Source organism: Belonocnema kinseyi, chromosome 10 (assembly GCF_010883055.1).
Source record: "Belonocnema kinseyi isolate 2016_QV_RU_SX_M_011 chromosome 10, B_treatae_v1, whole genome shotgun sequence".
Taxonomy (NCBI): domain Eukaryota; kingdom Metazoa; phylum Arthropoda; class Insecta; order Hymenoptera; family Cynipidae; genus Belonocnema; species Belonocnema kinseyi.
Genome location: NC_046666.1, coordinates 105240793 through 105263029, shown reverse-complemented (window position 1 = coordinate 105263029; position 22237 = coordinate 105240793). Strand labels below are relative to the sequence as shown.

The 22237-nt window shown below is 31.0% G+C and overlaps 1 protein-coding gene across 9 annotated transcripts in view; it reads right to left on the bottom strand.

Moving 5' to 3' along the window:
- Positions 1-22237, bottom strand: part of LOC117181592 (protein lap4) — a 485727-nt gene that overhangs the window by 36996 nt on the left and 426494 nt on the right. The window contains exon 34 of one of the 9 annotated variants that reach the window (XM_033374443.1): positions 15496-15647. The exons of 7 other annotated variants lie outside the window; for them this stretch is intronic. In XM_033374443.1, coding sequence (XP_033230334.1) covers positions 15639-15647 — 9 coding nt within the window. In that variant the 3' untranslated portion in view covers positions 15496-15638. Of the gene's footprint in view, positions 1-15495; positions 15648-16132; positions 16190-22237 lie in introns of those variants that run through there. One more of the 9 variants, XM_033374440.1, reaches the window with a different exon arrangement.

Sequence of the window (22237 nt, the reverse complement as noted above, 5' to 3'; positions counted from 1 at the left end):
TGCAGTTTATTGTTTCCAGCTTGGCTGAAGGTAAGCTACCGTGCAATATCGATAATTTCGTTGTAGCTATATTATTTATTTAATACTGAAAATTATTTTGATCATTTTCAACGTTTAATTTGAAGAAGTTGCTTTCATTTCTCGAAGTAGGGACTTTTTCATTTACCTTCCCCATGTCTTAACAACGTATCTGCAAATTTTCGAAATTTTAAATTAATTTTTTGATATTAAAAACCGCCTTTTTCTGAACCTGTGTCAAAACTCTCGGAAAATCCGAGTTGAGTCTGGGGGGTAAAGTAATGACGATGTATTTACTGCAGGCCCACTTTTTTCTTCAAACGGCAGAAAACATAATGCACCCATCGTAAATAATCTCAACTCCTTCCATATGCCTGGGACCCTTCGAACTGCATTTCCCAAGGCATGAAGCGACCACGGTCATGTGGCCACAGGCGATTATCGGCGCCCCTCTTCCGCCAAAGCAAATACGCGAGGTCAAGCGAGAGAGTAACGGGCTTGTTAGTACAGTCAAGCACAGTAATTTCTATTTTTGTAAGAGAACCTTTCTTCTCCCGCTAACATTTCACGTCTATTAAACGCGTTTTTTTGTATCATAAAAAAATCATATCATTACTGATTTTTGTATGAAGCATTCCAAAGGTGCTCCAATGATCTTATCAAAATTCAGTAATGATCGGATTAAAATTAAGCATACAATCAAACTCTAAAGTGAATTTAAACCTTTTGTTCGACACGCTTCCAAAATACTTCTAGCTTCACATCTACTTTGGTTTATATAGAAAGTCATTCGTAAAATAATAACTTCGAAGATAATCTATAACGAACAGAAACATGAAATAATTCGGATTAATACTTCAAGGAGAAGATAATAAAATAACCATTTTTTTATATCCATTTTTCTCCCGCTAAGATTTCACGTCTATCAAACGCGCTTTTTGTATAAAAAAAAATCATATCATTACTGATTTTTGCATGAAGCATTCCAAAGGTGCTCCAATGATCCTATCACAAATCTGTAATGATCGGATTAAAACTAAGCCTATAATCAAGCTCTGAAGTGAATTTAAACCTTTTGTTCGACACGCCTCCAAAATACTTCTGGCTTCACATCTACTGTTGTTTATATAGAAAGTCATTTTTAAAATAATAATTTCGAAGACAATCTAACAAGAACAGAAAATTATTAACATTCCAAGAAATAATTCGGATTAATAGTTCAAGTAGAAGAAAATAAAATAACTATTTTTGTATCTCCAATCTACTCCCGCTAACATTTCACGTCTATCAAACGCGTTTTTTGTATCAGAAAAAAATCATATAATTACTGATTTTTGCATGAAGCATTCCAAAGGTGCTCCAATGATCGTATCAAAATTCAGAAATGATCAGATTAAAACTAGGCTTATAATCAAGCTCTAAATTGAAATTTAACCTGAAAGTCATACAAAATTGTACATAGATTTAAAGTGTAGTCTACAAAAGGTGCACAGCTTTGGGTATTTGGTAATTTCTTGAAGTAAAATCAGTTTCCTATTACCTGCTCCAGGAACAGGTGTCTACCTCTTTTGTTCGTGCTGGTAGATGAGGCAGTGTCACCTAAACTAACAGTGTAATAGGACTCAGATTTTGGTGCGCACAGTTTCGTGTTTTAAGTGTTAGTTTCACTGGTCGCTGCGAGACGCGAATCATTTTTGAAAATATTGTTGTGTACACAGGGTGGCTGCTGGATCGGGCAACCGTAGAAATGACAGGGAATTTATTTGTTGACCGCGAATTTTAAAAATGTTTTGAAGAAAAATGTGGCCCAGTTCGATTTCAGAAGTTTTAAAAATAACTAGTTCAATTTTTATCTGTTTTAATTATCTCATCGTTTAGTATTCAATGTGTAATTTGGAAATATTCTACTTAAAAAATGTCCACTTTAGATTTTTAATTTGAATTTAAAGAATTTTCAAATAACACTATTGAAGACGTAAAGAATTGAAAATTAAAAGCATTTAAAGTTGCTGTTAAACTGTAAATATAAATAAATCATTGTTTGAATAATTGATTGGTCAAACAGAATTCTAAATCCGTTAAAAATTCGAAATTTCTAGCTTTTAACGCTAAAAATTAAACTGTTTCAACTCAAGTCTTGATCATTAATAAAAAGCAAACATCCGACTGAAACTTTGTAAACTATTTTTAATTAAAAAATTACTTCGGTAAATGTATTTTGTACCTAAACGCTTTCAATAAATTAAAAATATTGGCTCAGTGTAAAATATTAATTCATGCTATTTAAAATTTTTGATTACAAACATTAATAATTATTTTACATTTATCAATATTTGATTGTTTATTCAAGCCGTATAAATCAAAACCGAATATTTAAAAATAAACAGTTTGAAATTGAATTGTTTTACCTGGGAAAACTTGAATCGTTAAAATTTCGAATATCTTTTGATCTTTGAACTTACTATTTTGATTTTTATTTAAAAAGAAAGGTTTAATGTCTAAGGGAAATGTTTCAATTTAGATGTTTAAATAGCAATTGGACCCTTATTATTTCTAGACGAAATTTGAGTAATTTTAATAGGTGTTTGGAAGTTTTGAAAAGATTGAAAATTAATTGAAAACTTAAAATGATTTCATATAATTTAAACGAAGTTTGTATCAACAGACTTCGGCTAGTCGAACCGAAATTTCGGTGCAAATAGCCACAGCCTAATTTAAAATAGAATGTCGATTTTTGCAGATTTAAAAAAAAATTAGAAACTTTTTAAGTATCTTAAAATTATTTAAATTAATGTAATTTCAAAAATTGGAAAGTTAACTGATTCTTTAATTGAATGAGCTGAAAATGATGACGTAGATTTATATTTATAGAATTGAATCTGAATCTTTGAACTCATTAATTTTCAAAAGTTAAAATTTCTCAATTTAGCAATTTATCTGCATTTTATTTAAAATTCCTCAATTGAAAATTGTTAGTAACTTCCATTTTTCAAGTGGATATTATAAAGCAATTCAATAAAAAAAGTGTAATTAAGAAACTTTGAAACCTCGGTTTCAAAAGTTCAAAGTTCAAGTGGTACAATTTGAGTACTTAAATTTGTAGTTTGTTTTTATTACTGCAAATGGAAGAAAGTTAAGCTTTAGAGTTCGAATTGCATAATTGTATTGACCGCGGAAAATGTTTGCGAAACCGGGCAAACCCGGAAATGACCGTGAATTTTTTTCTTCGTTTAAAACGGCCACCCTGAATACAGAACTAGATAACCAACGTCTTTACCAATAATAAGGTTTTTCCCTGAAAAACTATTTTACTAAAGAGATTATATCGAAATCTCATTTTAGGCTGTTGATTATCTTTAATTTTGTAACTAATGGGAAAAGCGCTAATAATTTCGGTTCTCTTTGATAACATATGCCATAATAGCTGATAATAATACATAATACATAATTACTATCTTTTAATAAACATTTGTGATAAGAAATTGTCTACAATGTGATTTACATTTATTTGGGGCAACATTCTCTTGATCCTATTTCTCATCCTAAAAGTTTTTGAACAAATGCAAAATAATAAAAAAGTTCTCCTTCTTTCATAGATTAAGTAATTTTTTTTTTAAAGCAACAAACCAGATTCTGACTTACAATCTTAAATTTATGGTTGGTAAAAAAAAACCACATTTGAAAACTTTTTCATGCAATATGTTGTATTGTCGTCGGGAAAAATACACACTTTTATTTAAGTTCATTAAAAAGCATTTATATGTTGAAGGTTAATTATTTTAGCTTAAAATGCCTTTCTTTGCTTGAAATGTCGTTTCCAATTTAAAAATTAATTTCCTTATATGCATAATGACGTATTCCAGCTAAAGAGTTGTGATTGTAAATGAAAATAATCTAGTTAAAACGCAAACACATTTGAGAAACATTACATTTTTGGTTAAAAGTTCTTCTCCTTAGTTGAAAATTGAACTAGTTGAAAATTCGTTTGATTTATTTATTAACTGTAAAGCTTGATTATAAGCTTACTTTTAATCCGATCATTACTGAATTTTGATACGATGATTGGAGCTCCCTTGGAATATTTCATGCAAAAATCAGTAATAATATGATTTTTTTCTGATATAAAAAACGTGTTTGATAGACGTGAAATGTTAGCGGGAGAAGAATGGAGATACAAAAATGGTTATTTTATTACCTTCCCCTTGAAGTATTAATCTGAATTATTTCATGGAATGTTAATAATTTTCTGTTTTTGTTAGATTATCTTCGAAATTATTATTTTACAAATGACTTTCTATATGAACAACAGTAGATGTGAAGCCAGAAGTATTTTGGAGGCGTGTCGAAGAAAAGGTTTAAAGTCACTTCAGAGCTTGATTGTAAGCTTAATTTTATCCAATAATTACTAAATTTTAAATAAGATCATTGGAGCACCTTTGGAATGCTGCATGCAAAAATCTGTAATGATGTGATTTTTTCTGATACAAAAAAACGCGTTTAATAGGCGTGAAATGTTAGCGGGAGAAGAAAGGTTCTCTTACAAAAATAGAAATGACTGTGCTTGACTGTACTAACAAGCCCATTACTCTCTCGCTTGCCCTCACGTATTTGCTTTGGCGGAAGAGGGGCGCCGATAATCGCCTGTTCGAAGGGTCCCAGGCATATGGAAGGAGTTGAGATTATTTACAATGGGTGCATTATGTTTTCTACCGTTTGAAGAAAAAAGTAGGCCTGCAGTAAATACATCGTTATTACTTTACCCCCCAGACTCAACTCGGATTTTCCGAGAGTTTTGACACAGGTTCAGAAAAAGGCGGTTTTTAATATCAAAAAATTAATTTAAAATTTCGAAAATTTGCAGATACGTTGTTAAGACATGGGGAAGGTAAATGAAAAAGTCCCTACTTCGAGAAATGAAAGCAACTTCTTCAAATAAAGCGTTGAAAACGATCAAAATAATTTTCAGTATTAGATAAATAATATCAGAACAGCAAAATTATCAATATTGCACGGTAGCTTACTTTCAGCCAAGCTCGAAACAATAAACTGCACTCGTTTTCACTGAGGCAATCGCTCATAAATGCAAAAATAATGAACTTCCAAAAATGTTCAATCTTTTCAATTTTCCGGGTAAACTATTAACTCTATGGCAATGTTTTATATAACCTTTTTTATTCAGAAGAAAATTTAGAGTGTTTTATCATAAAACTATTTTGCTCTAAAAACAGCCGTTTCCAAGGAAAATCCAAAAACACGAAATAGGCTGCCATATTGGATGATGGCGACTCGAGCCCCCCCCCCCCAATTTACTGAATTTTGGGAGGTGTTTCAAGACCCCCTAAGGAAGCTTCCTAACAACTAAGTTCATTGTTATAAATTATTTCCATTTAAAATTCTTTGTTGACTGGCCCATATGCACCATGTGCTGCAAGACGTAAATATTGTCAATAGTACTCCTTCCCTACCGAAAGCCCGCGTGCCTCTCCGGCAATATTCCTTTCGCCTCAACATCCTTCCGCAGCCTATCTGCCAACACCATCGCGTATATTTTGCACGCCGTATTCATTAGCGTAATTATTCTATAATTCCCCTGCCTCTCCCTATCCCCTTTCTTATACAGTGATACGATCAACCACTCCCTCCACTCTCTTGGGAATCCCTCCCCCTCCATTCTGTTTTCACTACCCCCTTCATCCTCTGCCTTACCCCTTGTGTGCCAAACAGCCATGCTTCATTCTCTACTCCGTCCATCCCTGCTACCTTACATTTTTTCAACTTCCTTATCTGTTTCTGTATCTCCTTGTCATTCAGCTCCTCTCCGTCTACCTCCTTCATTCTTCTAATTCACTCATCTCTCTTCCGTGTATCTGATCCCTGAAATGAATCACTAGAAAATTTCCCCCATTCGTCACTCTCTGTCTTCTCACTTATCCCCACCCTACGTTTCATAAACCTATTAACTATCTTCCACACGACCCCTTCTGTCTTAACACGTCTCAACTCCTCTTCCAGCCCTTTTTTCTTTTCCTGCTCTTTCTTCTTACACGTCACCCTAAACTCCTTCCTCATTTCTACGTACTCCCCTTTTTTCGCGGTTCCTTCCTTCCACTTCCTGTACTTCTTTTTCACCTTTCTCATCATCATTTTGCAATCCCTATCCCAGCACGGCTTCAACATTCCTTTCTTCTTCTTCCTAAATACCTTCTTTTGTACACACCCTTTCACTTTCTCTTTTAGATCCTCGCATATGTCGTGCACCGACTCTCCCTCAAAGCTTACTACTCTAGTAGCTGGGTGTAATCCTGTGTGCAGTTCTAGGTCTGCATGATTTTTAAATTGAATATCATGTAAATTGTTGTGCTGATTACGAAAAAGTAGGGTGCCCTCACCCCCAGAAAAATGCCAGAATTTTGAGATAATCGCGTTTTAATTATTTTCTAATTAATGCAATAGCCCTGTTACAATTTGAAGTTTTTCGAAAGCTTAGTGCCAATAGTTGGAAGTTTTTTTTCAAAATGTTTTGATGATAAGCTGAAGGAACGCGCAAACCGTTTTTTTCAGCTTAAAATAATATTTCCTAACAAAATCCAAACTGGCATAAAAAAAGTCATGAATAATCTCTTTTTTCTCATTTACACCATTTTTGTTTTTTTAGGGCTTTCAATTTTTTATTTTTGGCCGAAGCTACATGTATGCCATTTTATCCATTAACATGGAATACTATTTCGGAATGAAATCCAAAATGACATAAAAAATAAAGTCACGAAAAATTGAATACAATTTTTTGCAACTTTTTTCGTGCATGCATCTATTTTTCAACATCCTGGCTTGAATGCCAATTTTCTCAAATATCAATAAATTATATAAATTGCGTATGGTAAAAATGGCATGTAATTTGAAATTACGGAAAATCTGTTATAAATGTTTACAGAATTTCCTAGAAATTTTCCTCATGTAAACCAACGAGAGGTGCATACCAATTTTTCTACAGTATTTTTTCAATAAAAACTTTTATTTTTTACATTGGCATATAATTTTAAAACACGGAAATATCCTTAATTTTATTCTTTTTTATGTGAACCTTTGACCCCTTTCGGCTACTGCGTATCGCATGACTTTAATTATTACACTTTCAATTTGTTTGAACTGCGTTATGTCATTAAGGCAGGCAATATAACACCACGGAAAAAGGCAAAAGTTTTTCACAAATTGCAATCCGATTTTCATTGTAACATGAAAGCGTGCATAGGTTACAAACCCTTTTATTTTTGTTCTCTTAGGGTTAATTATCGACCCTTAAAAAAAGATGCGGTATAAAATGAGGCACAACAATCCGTCATCAACTCCCGGTCTAAAATATCGGTTGGCGAATTGTCTTCAATTAAAATCACTAACAAGATAGTTTGTACAGAATAAGAAAAAACGATTCTTTTTTGCCCATAAATGCCGATAACTGACATTTGTTTATATAATTTGTTGGACAAAATTATAAACAAATATCGGTTGACAAATTTTCTTCAATGAAAATCACTGACAAGATAGTATGTACAGGATAAAAAAAAAAAACGATTCTTTTTTCTCATAATTGCTGATAATAGGCATGTGTTTATACAATTTGTTGAATAAAATTATAAACAAATATCGGTTGACAAATTGTCTTAAATTAAAATTACTGACAAGATATTTTGCACAGAATAAGATAAAAAACAAGACTGACTGAAAATAATTCTGTTCAAAATTGAAGGTTCAATTTTTATAAACAAAAATCAGTAATGAATTGCGCCCTCCAAGTTATTTTGATCCCCGTTTGTTCATTTCAGCCCACTGTGCAGAGGTAAGATGCCTGTTTAGCGACGAAGCGGCCGCTAGATCAAACCTTTTTGTCGACATTTTTTTTAATTAAATGAAAAATATATATTTTTCGTATTGTAAATATGTCAAATAATAATTTGTAATGCCACCCCGACGATTGTATTTTTTTCAAAAATAGTAAAGGTATTGGGAAATGAATATTATGTTGACACTTTTCGATTCATTTATTGATATAATCGTAATCTATCGTAATTTATTGCGCTCGTTGTCGCAAAACGTTATATTTAAAATCATTTTACGACAATTATCACCCGCAAATGTTAAAGATGACCAAATACATTTTTAGACGTACTTACATGATTTTAAATTAAACCAATATTTAAGAAAAAATCTTTTTTCAAATTTTTAGGGCGCTTGGTTTTGGAAATTTTTCCTGAAGAAATGAAATTTTTAAAAGCTTGCATCTAGGTAATTTTTTAAAACTTTTCTCATTTTGAAATAAAAGTATAATAAGGCATCATCAATATCAATGTAAATTTAAAATAAATTCAATTATAGTTAAAATTTGTAATTAGAAATCAATCTTTTTTAAGATTCGTTTCAAGCTAAAAAGTATAATCAATATTTAATCTTATTATTTTTTCAATAATAACTTACATAAAATATATAATTTTTTAAAAATTAATCCTTATATAATAATAATTATTTTTTATTTCTGCGTATTAATCTATATTAATATTTAGTTCAAACACAATAAAAATTATCACCGTAATTATTATATTTTATTTCTGAAAAAATGAGACTTTGATAAAATTGACTGTCGTACATTACAGATATGTATGGTTACTTAGTTTAAAATTTTTTTCTTTTGTTCCACTACTCCAATTGATTATACAAAATAGAATTCTAAAGATAGAGTAGGGTGGGCGAGATAAGCATAGGGGGTAAGATGAGCCACTCAATTTTCTCGTAGGCTATCATTTCTTTTGTAACTGTTTTTTGTATTAATATCAGGAAGAACGTCATGAAATTTCTTTAAAAAAATGGTTTGCTCGATGCTGAATAAATTTGGAAAAAACGTAAGTAAAAATTTTAAGATCTGTATTCTGCATTCATTTACAAAGTTCAAGAATCACAAAAATTCACATATTAGATGTTTCTCCAGTGGTCATTTAGATAGCTTATTTATTAAACCTTAATTTTTTAACAGATTTATATATAATTGTAAAACCGAAATAGTTGAAATTTTGATTTGACTAAAAATTATCATATCACACTCATAAAAGGGTTTAGAGAGGAAACAAGAAAGAGATTTGATGATATGAACAGGGATATGAATAGGAAGGGAAACGATGTAAGGGGGGAAATGAAAAAGGTAAGAGAAAAATGGGAAGAATGGTACAAACGCTGGAAGGAGGAGAAAGACAAGGTTTTGGGGTAAACTAGAGAGCATCGAGAATAGATAAAGAGAGGCTGAGGCACAGAGAAATAATGAGATATAACAGTTGGAAAAACGGATAAGCAATTTAGAAATGAGTATATGGTTAAACAAATACACACTACTCTTTGTAGTGTTAGTTATAGTGAGGTTAGGATTTAGGATTGCATCATTTTAACGTTAAATACTTTAAATTTTCCGTTCAATTTATGAGAAATATGTGTAAGATATGTTTTCGTTTTAAAATACTCTAACTTAAGAATACGCTTACTTGTAAATAATATACAATAAGTCATTTAATTAAGTGGCTCATCTCGCCCCAATTTCTGGCTGATCCCGCCTCAGGCATGAGCCGATATGAGCCAAGCGCACTAGCACTTTATTTTCGTTGCTAATTCCGCATATACTTTTTTAGTTACTTTTATCTAGGCAAAATTTTAATTGAAAATGTTTGTAGAATATATATGACGTTTTACTTTCAAGCAATAAATTAGCAGATTTTAATTATGACATGAAAATAACAACTGTGCTCATCTCGCCCCACCCAACCCTAGATTTTTTAAAAATTCAATTAGTTAAGAGAGCTTATGAAATTGTTAGTCAATTTTCTTCAGATAATCGGTATTCCTACTTATATAGTTTTCATAATTTAATTTACACTGACAAATGAGACAACTGAAAAATCCCGAAAAATAAACTTTGCGACACTGTCAAATTCTTGAATAATAAAATTCCCGACAGAAATTTCCGAATTTAGTCCAGTCAATGGGAAACAAATAGCACTCGAAAAAAAAAAATTCGTAAAAGTAGCATTTTTTCACAGATACGTTGGCAATGGCTTTATAAAGATATTGTAAAAAGTCGCTAAACATACGTGTACGGCAAAGTTCTGAAATTCTGGAAAGTGTTAAACAATAACATGTTTTTTTAAAATAACTCGAGAACTGTTGATTTTAGGTGGAATATGGTGATGTGAAAAAATGTTCATAATTTTATAGTGCATAAAAAAGGTTCTATCTATTGTGGACCTATTATCAACTGGAGCAAATGCAGGTTCCTGTTAACAAAAAAAACGACTAAGTCATTTGCATGACAAACTATCAGTATAAAATTAGCTCAACTTCAGTGTACAATTTGATATGTTTAAGGGGATGCTTTTGAGATGAAACTTCTTGCAAGTGTTCCTCCATTTTCATACAATACATTTTCCAATTTGTAGGTCAGAATAATAATATTTAGGGCCTCTTTTAAAGCTTTAGACAAGTAAATTTCAAAATTTAAGTTATGATGTCGGAAGCAGCGGTGATTATGAGTCCTAATGGCAGCAATGGGAGCGGGGGCGCGAACGGTTACCTCTTTCGATGATATTGAACCCTTCGAAATTTTTTTGCTCACTTTTCCCGACAATAGACTTGGACTTCGGGTGGCCGTGACGTCACTGTAATGCAGGTTCTCAGTGAGGAAAATTTCAAAAATAAAATTAATGCAATGCACATTAAGCCATCTTTTTATTTGATGAAAAATATATTCTGCTTGATAATTTGAATAAGAGTAATTACAAACATATCCTTAAGAACCTATAAAAAACCATGATTACAAAAATGAATTTTTTATTCTCAAACGCAGTGAATAAGGCAATTAACAATAAATATAACATAATTTTGAAATGTCTATAACTCGGATTGATTTGTACTTTATTCCCTAAGCACTAGAAAATTGTGATGGAATTTAATTCACACGTGGAGGTTAAAAACTTTTCATCTTTTTCATTCTCATTTAGGGGTTAAATTTACTATGTCAAGATTCTTTTTGGTAATGTTAACAACATTCTATTGAAGTAGACTGAGAAAATATGGCCGCTCCCGCCAAACACGTTTTTTATTATTGCTTGCGATGAGCATGATAACTCCGGGAACGATTGTCTGCAATTCAAAATCCGAAAGTACAATTATTAGACTTGCTACAGGTTCGGGCATTTTCGATAAAAGTAAATTATTTGTATTATTATCATTAAAAATCGCAACTATTTAGTTGCAAATTAATCTGTGTTTGTTAAGGATTCAAATTATTTGGTTGAAAATCCTTTTTAATTCGCTGAATTCAACTATTTTTTGAATAAAATTAAAATCCTTTTTGATTAAAATATCAAATATCACTTTTTTCGTTAAAAACATATCTTCTTTGGTTAATAATTCCATTACATAGTTAAAAGTGAAACTACTTTGTTTAAAATTAATTTATTTGGTTGATGACTGATCATTTTAGTTGATAAACATTTTTTTCAACATTTAATTACTTTCTTGGAAATTAAGATTTCTTGTTGACAATTAATTGTTTTAAGTGGAAATTTAAGTCGTAAATATGTGGTTCAGAATTTATCTTCTTAAGATGAAAATTTAAATATTTGGTTAAAAATTCCTGTATTTGATTGAAAATTCGAATTTTCTGAAAGATTATTTAATCTTGTAGGTGACTCATTCATTTTTTAGTTTAAAATTGCTTTAAAAATTCAAATATTTTATTGAAAATGCATGTATCTTGTGTAAAAATCATCTTTTTGGTTGAAAATAAGTTTTTTCTAATTTACAATTCATTTCTTTAACTGAAAATGTTCTGTTGCAATTTTTTGTCTGAAATTGATCTTTTTAAATATAAATTTAATCTTTTTTGTTAAAAAATATACTATTTCGTTGAAAATGTAATTTCATTGAATTAAAAATTCATTTTTTACTGAAAATTTAACTATTCTATTTGTAGTTGAAAATCTATCAGCTTTAGTTGAAAATTCGTCTTTTTTTTTAGAAGCGTACTCTCAATTGTTGAAAATTGATCTTTTCGGTTACAATTTAATTTCTTTGCTAGAAAATTAAACTATATTGCTGAAAATTTCTTTATTATGTTTATTTTGTTAACAATTTATTTTCCTAACTGAAAAATTAACTATTTTATGTTTGTTTTAAAATTTATCTTTTCAGTTACAAATGCATGTAATAATTATAATTTTTCAATAATTAATCATTTTATTTGAAAATTGACTCGATCTATTCCAATTTTTGTACAAAAGTTACCTTACTCTTTGATAGAAGCGTAATCTGTTTCGTTAAAAAATTATTTGTTTTGTAGGAAATTCAAGTGTTCCATTTTTTTAACAACTCATCATTTATCTGGTCGAAAAATAAATTTCCACTTAAAACAATCAATTTTCAATTAGAAATCTTAATTTTCAACAAAGTAATTAAATTTTGAAAAAATGTTTATCTAGTCTAAAATGTTTAAATAGTCAGCAACCAAATAAATTAATTTTAAACAAAGTAGTTTCACTTTTGACTATGTAATGGAATTATTAACCATAGAAGATAATTTCTTAACGAAAACCGTGATATTTGATATTTTAATCAAAAAGGATTTTAATTTTATTCAAAAAATAGTTGAATTCAGCGAAATAATTGAGAACCAGCATTGCAGTGACGTAACGGCCACCCGAAGACCAAGTCTATTGTCGGGAAAAGTGAGCAAAAAAATTTCGAAGGGTTCAATATCATCGAAAGAGGTAACCGTTCTCGCCCCCGCTCCCATTGCTGCCATTAGGACTCATAATCACCGTTGCTTCCGACATCATAACTTAAATTTTGAAATTTACTTGTTTAAAGCTTTAAAAGAGGCCTTAAATATTATTATTCTGACCTACAAAATGGAAAATGTATTGTATGAAAATGGAGCAACACTTGCAAGAAATTTCATCTCAATAGCATCCCCTTAAACATATAAAATTGTACACTGAAGTTGAGCTCATTTTATACTGTTAGTTTGTCATGCAAATGACTTAGTCGTTTTTTTTGTTAACAGGAACCTGCATTTGCTCCAGTACAAATCGCCTGATATATTTCCGACGTTTTTGCCAGGATATTTGAGATTTTATTTTATTTGTTCACAAATAAAAGAATTGTGCAGCTAATCCAATTTCATAGCGCAGCCGTTGATAATAGGTCCACAATAGATAGAACCTTTTTTGTGCCCTATAAAATAATGATCATTTTTTCACATCACCATTTTCGACCTAAAATCAAAAGTTCTCGACTAATTTTAAAAAACATGTTACTGTTTAACACTTTCCAGAATTTCGGAACTTTGCCGTACACGTATGTTTGGGGACTTTTTACAATATCTTTATTAAGCCATTGCCAATGTATCTATGAAAAAAATGCTACTTTTACGAATTTTTTTCTCAAATCCTTCATTGACTGGACTAATTACGAAATTCCCGAATTAAAGTAATTTAAAAAATGTTGTTTTTAAAAATAAATCAATGTTTAAAGCATATAACAATTATTTCTTGAATTTAAAAAAAAATGTATAAGGAAATAAATTTAAAAACACGTGCTCTTTGGAAGAAAAAAATTTTTCTCCCCAAATTTTCTCCGAACCTATTACCAAATTAAAAATTAAAAAGTTGAAGCTTTGGACAAACGAATCACGAGAAAAACTAAATTAAAAGGCAAAAGTTCTTTAACCAAACAATATCTACAGGTTTGTGATAAACTCTGGCCATAAAAATATATTAAAAGTAAAAAAATAAACTTTTTGGAAAAAGGACAATATACAAAAACGTTTGATTTAACAACATTTTTCGCTTAAATTATATCTACATTGAAGATGGAACAAATTTTATTTATGGAAAAAGTCACAAGTTGCAATAAAATTTTCAATAATAATTTTTATTTTAATAGAATGTGCATTCTTTTTAATGGTAAAAATAAGACCATGAAGATATTTTTGTTCCAGTACTCATAAACATTATGAATGGTAATAATATCAATTTATTTTAATGAAATACATTTTTCAGGGTGGGTGAGTATTAAATTTAATGCCAAATAAGAAACAAATATTCAAGTAATCATTAAAAATAAGATTTGCACTTTATTTTGCTATATCTGATTAAGCAGCTCCTGACCGTGGGACAGAAATAAATATAATATACATTTAATATAATTCAGTTGAACTTAATGTAGATAAGTTCGCATTTTCGACGTAATCAAGTGTGAAGCATAAGATGCGTGATGAGAATGTTCTCGTTAAAGTCAAAGGAGGTTTAACAAAAGAGAATTCACAATCACCAAATAACAATTGTCGATGCTATGACCTTTCATTTAAAAGGCTTGCGCACAATTGTGGGGTAAATACACAGACCGTGCGCGTAGCGTGAGGTGAATGTATTATCGAGCACGAAACGCGATACAAATACAGTATCTAGCGCGAAGCACGAAAAGCATCAGTCGTACGCCCCGTACCAATTTTATTAACTGTTTAAATTCCGGAATTTTCTAGTTCGTGAATTTTACAATTAGGCAATTTCCAGTCAGGAACTTTGTTCTTCAGGAATTTTTAAATACGGTTATATATATTTTTTAGGGTTATATATATATATATATATATTTTTTTTAGGGATTTTTCGGTCGTTCCCTGACAAATTGCCAAGTTAAAACTTGAAAACAAATTTTAATACAGCTATCACATCGGCTAGAATGATGTTGCAGTGTTTTGACATTTTCACTCCCTTAGGAAGAAATATATTTTTCCTCAAGAAAGCAACAATCGCAAATTATGAACTGCGCATGCGCTATAGTTTATTTCTTCCACTGACCTGAAATTTTTCATTTTACGTTTGCTCTGCAGCCATAAGTCATAAAAAATTGCAGTTTTCTGATATGTACGCTTATAAAAAAACCTATAGATGCGTGGGCGAATCACCATAGAAAACACTTTACACCCATAGGTGTCACCGTCCCCAGAAATCCAATGACCACCCATCCGACACAGACCCCCCCCCCCTCGTGCATAATGTCTGACTAAATACACTATCATCTCCTTTCTTACTCTTTTGGAAGTTAGTTCCCCCCTTCGTTAATTCTTAAATAAGAAGTCAGTCTCAGCCCGCAGCCGGCCTCAATCTGCAGTAAATTTATGCACAATAATCCCAACAATGATAACATTAAAAAAATGTACACATGGTGAAAAATATAGTTAATAAATTTTTAAAAAGTATAAAAATGCACTATCAAGCGGCGGCAGACTGGATTAAAAAATGTTTATTAAAATATAATATTTATAGATGTTCCTAGGAACAATTTTACTACACATATTAGCTTAAATTTGATTCTTTGAACAAATATTGTTTTCAAATATTGATAGGATGTCATAAAAAAGCGTATGGAACACATTACTAAATGGTTTTAAAATAATCATTTGAATGTAAATAATTGAATGAAAAGTTTTTTCTACCAAAGGAAGAAAACTGAGAAATTGCGTATTATAAATTCGAAAATGTTGATTTCTCATGGGGATCCTATTGTTCACGTTATTGAAGTTCCAATTACACTGTCTGAAATTTTATTAAATGTATTTTAATTTTACTTAACTTAAACAAAGAAACAAAGTAAAATGTGAATTATTATGTTAAACAGTAAGAAGGCCCATACTATTGCGAACAAAGCAGTCTTGGTGATGCGTCGAAATAAAACAATTGAGTCAAGGCAGTGTAGGTTACATTCGACGCGAAAAATTTGAATCTTGGAAGAACGTACACACAAGAAGATTAGGTCTCTGCATGCCAGTTACGTTTTGGTACTGAGATGCTTCATGCAAAATTTATGTACAATAGAACGTGCAAGCATGCAATTGTGATATAAAATTACCTTATGTCTACCGAGAAAATACGCCATCTACCAGATTGTTAAACTCAGATCGGTCACAGTTTTGTAAGGTCAATAAATACAATAAAACAATGAAACTTAGCCGCAAATAATACTTTCTCAGAAAATAAGAACATAAAAATGATAGGAGAGAGTTTCAATCCATGATACTTGGTGCATTTTCTGTCTTCTAAGTTCTTTTGCGTACGTGGACCAGCTCCCTCCTCACGTCCTGCAGTCAAAATCGAAATTCCAAAATACCAAAAAAAATAGTTCAGTTTTTGTGCATATTTTCCAAAAAAGTCGACATATTTTCAACAAACAAAAAGACAAAGTTTTTGTAAAATCAAATTTCAGGGCAGCTGTCATGCGACATCTGGCCCACAAATTACTATTTCACACTGTAATCATAGCTATCATACTAATACCAGGGTACAGCTCACCAAGATTACAATGTTTATAAAGATCCTAATGCAATTTTATTACTATCTGTACAAAAAATGTATATACCTCAATTTTTTTACAGATTATACTGAAAAAGAGTCAGAAATAGTCATTTGTTATGAAGTTTATAAGAAAAGAGTACGAAGGTGTTATATCCGAAAATAAAGAAGGTACGGAGATACTTCTTGAAGTAAATTGCACATTTTTGGCTTTTGAAAATGTTGTGCTCACAGCCACACTCACAGCAGGAGACCTTGCCTGTGCTATTGCTACTGCTATAAGTTCAAATTTGCGTATTCTAAAATGATCCTAAGATAATGGTGCTATTTAAAATTTTACATGTCAGGAAATAATCGATAATCTACTGAAAATATCAAAAAATTATGTACCAGTATTGGAAAACCCTTCATCTGCAATATGTAATATATCCCATATTTTTTGAACTTCTGCTGAGATTTTCACTAAAATTTGTACAAAAATTGAGGTTCCTAAATTTTTTGGACATATAATACATAGTACCAAAGATATTTGACACACACATGGCACATAGTGGGCTATTTAAACATTTTTACTTTTAAACCTCAATATCTTTCGAATGAATTGACAAAAATGGTTGTTCCTTGAAAGAGATAAAAGCTTATTGAATGCCCAATAAAGGAAAAATATAGAGAAAAGTTTACCAGAATTTCCCGACCTGCGAAATGCGATAAGGGCCGTCATATTTTGACCAAGTTTACAACATTGTACTGATACTAAAACAAAATAGCTTTCTTTCAGTGTAAGGCACTGTATTTTATAGAATTTTTTAAGCTAAATTTAAATCTTAAAGTAAACATAGTGTAGCAGATTTTCTTTTCGAGAAAACTCCGGATAAGGATGGAAAATCTAATATGAAGAGACACAAATCAGAAACCAGATAGTAGCTTGACGAAGTTTATTATCTTTAGCTTTTTAAGATCGATACATCGAAATCTGACGTCAGAATTATAATCCAATTATAATGCTATCATTTGACGTGGTCGGGAATTATATCCTGAGACTTTCTTATGTACTGAGAAGACCCATTCTCCTAAGTTGAACGATTGATTACATTGTTTAAATAAAAGAAAATATTGTGCATAAATATATCCTTCAGAATCATTCAACGTAATTTCAGTCTAACCTTTATTATGATTTTCACATATTTTGTGCACAAGAAACCTCCCAAAGTATTCGCATGCATTCAGAAAATGTAGTATTGGGAGAATAGGGCGGAAAACGCGAAGCTTCCGAGACGAATATATCTATTATAGGCAAAACATAAACTTTCTATAACCTATATACAGGGTGGACACGCTGGGGCTAAACAAAAAGTATGCATCCTGGCATACACGTCCATAAGAATAGCATTGTCGTGTAATATGGGTTGCATACTTTTTGGTTCGCCCCAGCAGTTCCACCCTGTATCTTATTTCGTTTTAAACAATATACATTTATTACTGATGCGAGACCAGCTTCCGTGAAAATATTACTTGTTTGAAATTATAGAAGAAGATTGCCATTAATCGTGTATGAAAATTGTTCCTTACTTTTGTTTTCTTTGATTTTGACATTTGTGGTTTGTAGCAAATTATCAAACTGACCGTTCAACTTATAGTTACATAAAGTGGGAGCGAGGGGTGTTAAGGGGCGGCACTCTCGAAAAAAGTTAAGTTGTTTATACATAGAAAAATTCTTGAAGTGACAAAAATTATTTGTCCTATTGAGAGCAAGGGGTGGCGCTCTTGTTTCTCGAAAATTCCTTAGTAGCGAAACCTCAATATTTCAAGGCCCTCGTATTTATTTTCGTTCGTCTCAAAATTTTCTTCATTTTTCATTTATTGATGCAGGACAACTTTGAATGGAAGTATTGTTTTTCTAAAGACTAGAAACGTTTAAAGTAATTGGAGAATTACATTATTCTTACAAATATTTTTTGATTTCTAAGTTCGATTTACTTGAGAAATTTTTAGAAAGAGACATGATCTAAGGACTATTTATAAAAAGAGCAATGAGAAGAAGGGGGTAAAGCTTTCGTGAATTGATAGGTAGCCTAGCAATTTTGATATAAATATGGCTATTAAAAGTAAAAAAAAGCAGGAAGGTGAGTAACTCGAAATAGCCAAGTTCAGAGTGATAAGAATGAAATGACATGTACAATAAAATCTATTAATGCTTTCATTTTTTCCGTTGGGATTTCCCAGGACTATTTTAAAAATGGATCATGGCAAGTATTTTTTGTTTGTTTTTCAATTTTTACCATTTTTTTCTAGTTTTTTTTGTTAGGACATCTACCGTTAATTATTATTCGGAGAAAATAGCCTCATTTAATCACATCTTTTTTTCCTCTTGCAAAAGTTTATAGGTTTTGTACTTTTTGAGATAATTGGTAAAAAGTGGATTTTTTGAAAACGAAAAATTCCAATCTTTTTTCACTTCAACTCGCGCTAATTTAGCCAATTTTCATCATTTCCCGGTTTCCCCAATATAAAGTACGTGTTTCAGTCTTCTGAAACTATTTACGAAAGAAAAAAGAGAATATTGTAATAAACAAAAAAGTAATTAATTTTTTTTGAGGCAATGCAAAAATCATGAATTTTAACCTTCAAGCGCCTCATTTAGCGAACGAATTTTAAGCTACGGAAAGCTTTCAGTGAGAAAGTTGTTCATTAAAGTTCAAAGAACTTTTCTGGAAAGTTTTAGATCAATTGGACTAATAGTTCAAAAATTATGAATGTTTTAAAATTCAAGCGGTAATCTTGACGCTGCCCAAAAACGTGCCTGGCCGGCTACGTACGCGCTGCAGCGAACGACATGAAGGTCAAGTCAATCTTACCAAAACAAATGCGCACCAGTAACTCCAGATATTATCATTAGAATAATTTATTTATTAAATATTTAACATATAATATTATGCATATTATTAAACAAGAATAAATTAATCAAACAACATTTTATTAGAAACTACTTTTAGTCATTTTCGTCACTCTCTTCAGTTTCTTCGGCATCTGGATTCTGAGCTTGTACTTTTAAAAAATATGATTCGAAAAATTCTTTTCCTTTAGCGCTTAAATACTGGAAGAGATTTTTTACATCCTTTATTTTGGCAGCTTTTAATCCAATTCGGGGCGGAGGACTTTTCGAAAGATTTTCTAGTTTAAGCGTAGGTTTAAAGAAAAAAGTGTTTGGATTTTGCAACTCATAGTTGTCAAAAACATCAACTTTTCCATCAGGAAAAACATGCAAAACGAACGCTTTGCTGATTTGGAAATTTTTTGGCTTTCGCATTTTGCCTTTGAAACATTTTTCAAAATCCTGCAGAAGATCTTCACACTTCTCGACCATTGTGAGTGAAGGTGAACGAGCATTGCGAATCATTTCTACATATTCAGCTTCAGTTTCAATTCGTTCTGATTTTTTCAGCTTTTGCGAATATGTGCCAAAATTCCTATCGCACTGGCAATAGGAATGGCCTGGACTGGAAGCACATATTTAATCTCGCTTTGCAAATAAATGGACAATAAAACCAAAAAATGAAACACTGTGTAGTTTTTATTTTGTCCCGGACATGAGTCTAAAAATAATGTTATGCTGTTGAACTTGTCTTTAGCAAATTCTTTTAATACCACGTATTGATAAAACTGCAAACAGAGTTAGCAACCTTCTTTACAATTCCCTCAAGAATAGGGAACATGTAACTCTGGTTCGTAGTATGTACATGTACGTTAAATAGAAAAAGCCATGCTAAACGTAGGTAAAACTGCGCGGACACGGGTATTTTTGGCAGTGGAAAATTCTGTGAAAAAATCAAATTTACAGCATAGACTATTATTTTCAGAGAGTATTTGATTTTTTAACTTCAAATAAATTTCAGCATTGCTTTTGTGATTAATTACTTCTTCGTTTACCTCTCCATTTGTCTCGTTTTTGTACCAAGTATTGCACACGTTAGCTCTAGGTAATTTAAAACTGAAGCCAACATTTCGGTTGAAATACTTAAAATAAACGGTTTGACTTATTGTCAATTAAGCCCTCGTTTTTTCTTTATAATATTTTCCGAATAATTTGTAAAGTTCTACAAGATTTAATGAAGGATTATCAAAATATTTTAGGTAGGTAGAATTTCGTTTGTAATGTGAACTGTGATGTGGAATTGATTCGCAATGCTCTTCAATCTTTTTTTTTTTAATTTTCTGTTAATTTAAGACAACTTTTGCGTACTCCACCTGCCACATATTTTAAAGGTTGCTTATTTAAAATCTTTTTTTGAACATTTTCAACTCTTCTTTTGCCAAAACATAGAAAAGCACAAAAAAATTTCTTACAAATCGGAACATTTTCTTCGTCAGTAGGAAATAAATATATCCAATGAATTAACCGTCCTAGTCTTTCACCTGCATTCGTTTGGATAGGATCCTTGCATTTTAACAATCCTCTGAGCAACACATTTTGTTCATTATAGTTCCCGAGATTCCAAAAATTTGTATGTAATTTTTCTTGTTGCACATTTGAAAACTTTTGGTAACATTTTTCTACACAGCAGGATTTAATAGGTTTGAAAAATCTCTCTGGGATTAGAATATCTTTAGCAATACTGTCTTTTTTAGTTTTAGGCTTTGTAATGTATTCTTTTCCCTAAAGAAATAACAAATAATTCTATTAACTTCCGTCATTAAAAATTTAAAATAATTACTTTAGACTATCTACATATTATATATAGTTCAGTAAAAGAATTATTTAAAAAATCAAGAATAAAAAAAGTCATAGAATATTAAATTTATGATTAAAATTTATTTAAAAATTGTATTGACGGTTTCCAATCGTACCTGATATCTGGAACCTTTTTTCTTATTTTTAATCCATGAATCTTCATTTCTAGTTCTTTTTCTACCTTGTTTCATTTTAGTATCTTTTTCTTTTTAATTAATATTCTCAAAAATATCTGAAAAATCTCAATAATCTCAAAAAAAATGCTTTTCCAACTATTATAAGAAACAATCACTTCGCTGATTCTATGCTTTATTTGTAGAATTTCATAGAAGATGACAAAAAAAGTTAATGTTGTGCATTTGTTTTGGTAAGATTGACTTTGACCTTCACGTCGTTCGCTGCAGCGCGTACGTTGCCGGCCAGGCATGTTTTTGGGCAGCGTCAAGATTACCGCTTGGATTTTAAAACATTAATAATTTTTGAACTATTAATCCAATTGATCTAAAACTTTCCAGAAAACTTCTTTGAACCTTAATGAACAACTTTCTCACTGAAAGCTTTTCTTAGCTTAAAATTCGTTCGCTAAACGAGGACGCTTGAAGGTTAAAATTCATGATTTTTGCATTGCCTCAAAAAAAAATTAATAACTTTTTTGTTTATTACAATATTCTCGTTTTTCTTTCTTAGATAGTTTCAGAAGACTTAAACACGTCCTTTGTATTGGGGAAATCGGAAAATGATGAAAATTGGCTAAATTAGCGCGAGTTGAAGTGAAAAAAGATTGGAATTTTTCGTTTTCAAAAAATCCACTTTTTCCCAATTATCTCAAAAACTACAAAACCTATAAATTTTTGCAAGAAGAAAAAAAGATGCGCCTTGAAATTCTCTACAAGTATCAGTCTTTAAAATTGAAATTAGAAAGATTTTTAAAATTGACACTCGGGACAATACTTCTCCGGCTGAATCCGGCCGTGTCCCTTTTGGTCGTCAGCGGTTCAATTTTATCCATGTAATAATTACTGCAACTTTAAAAAATATATTAATTTTAAGTGCGAGAGGATATAAGTGAGAGGATATAACCGCGGTTCCACTATACTTCAATTATTGT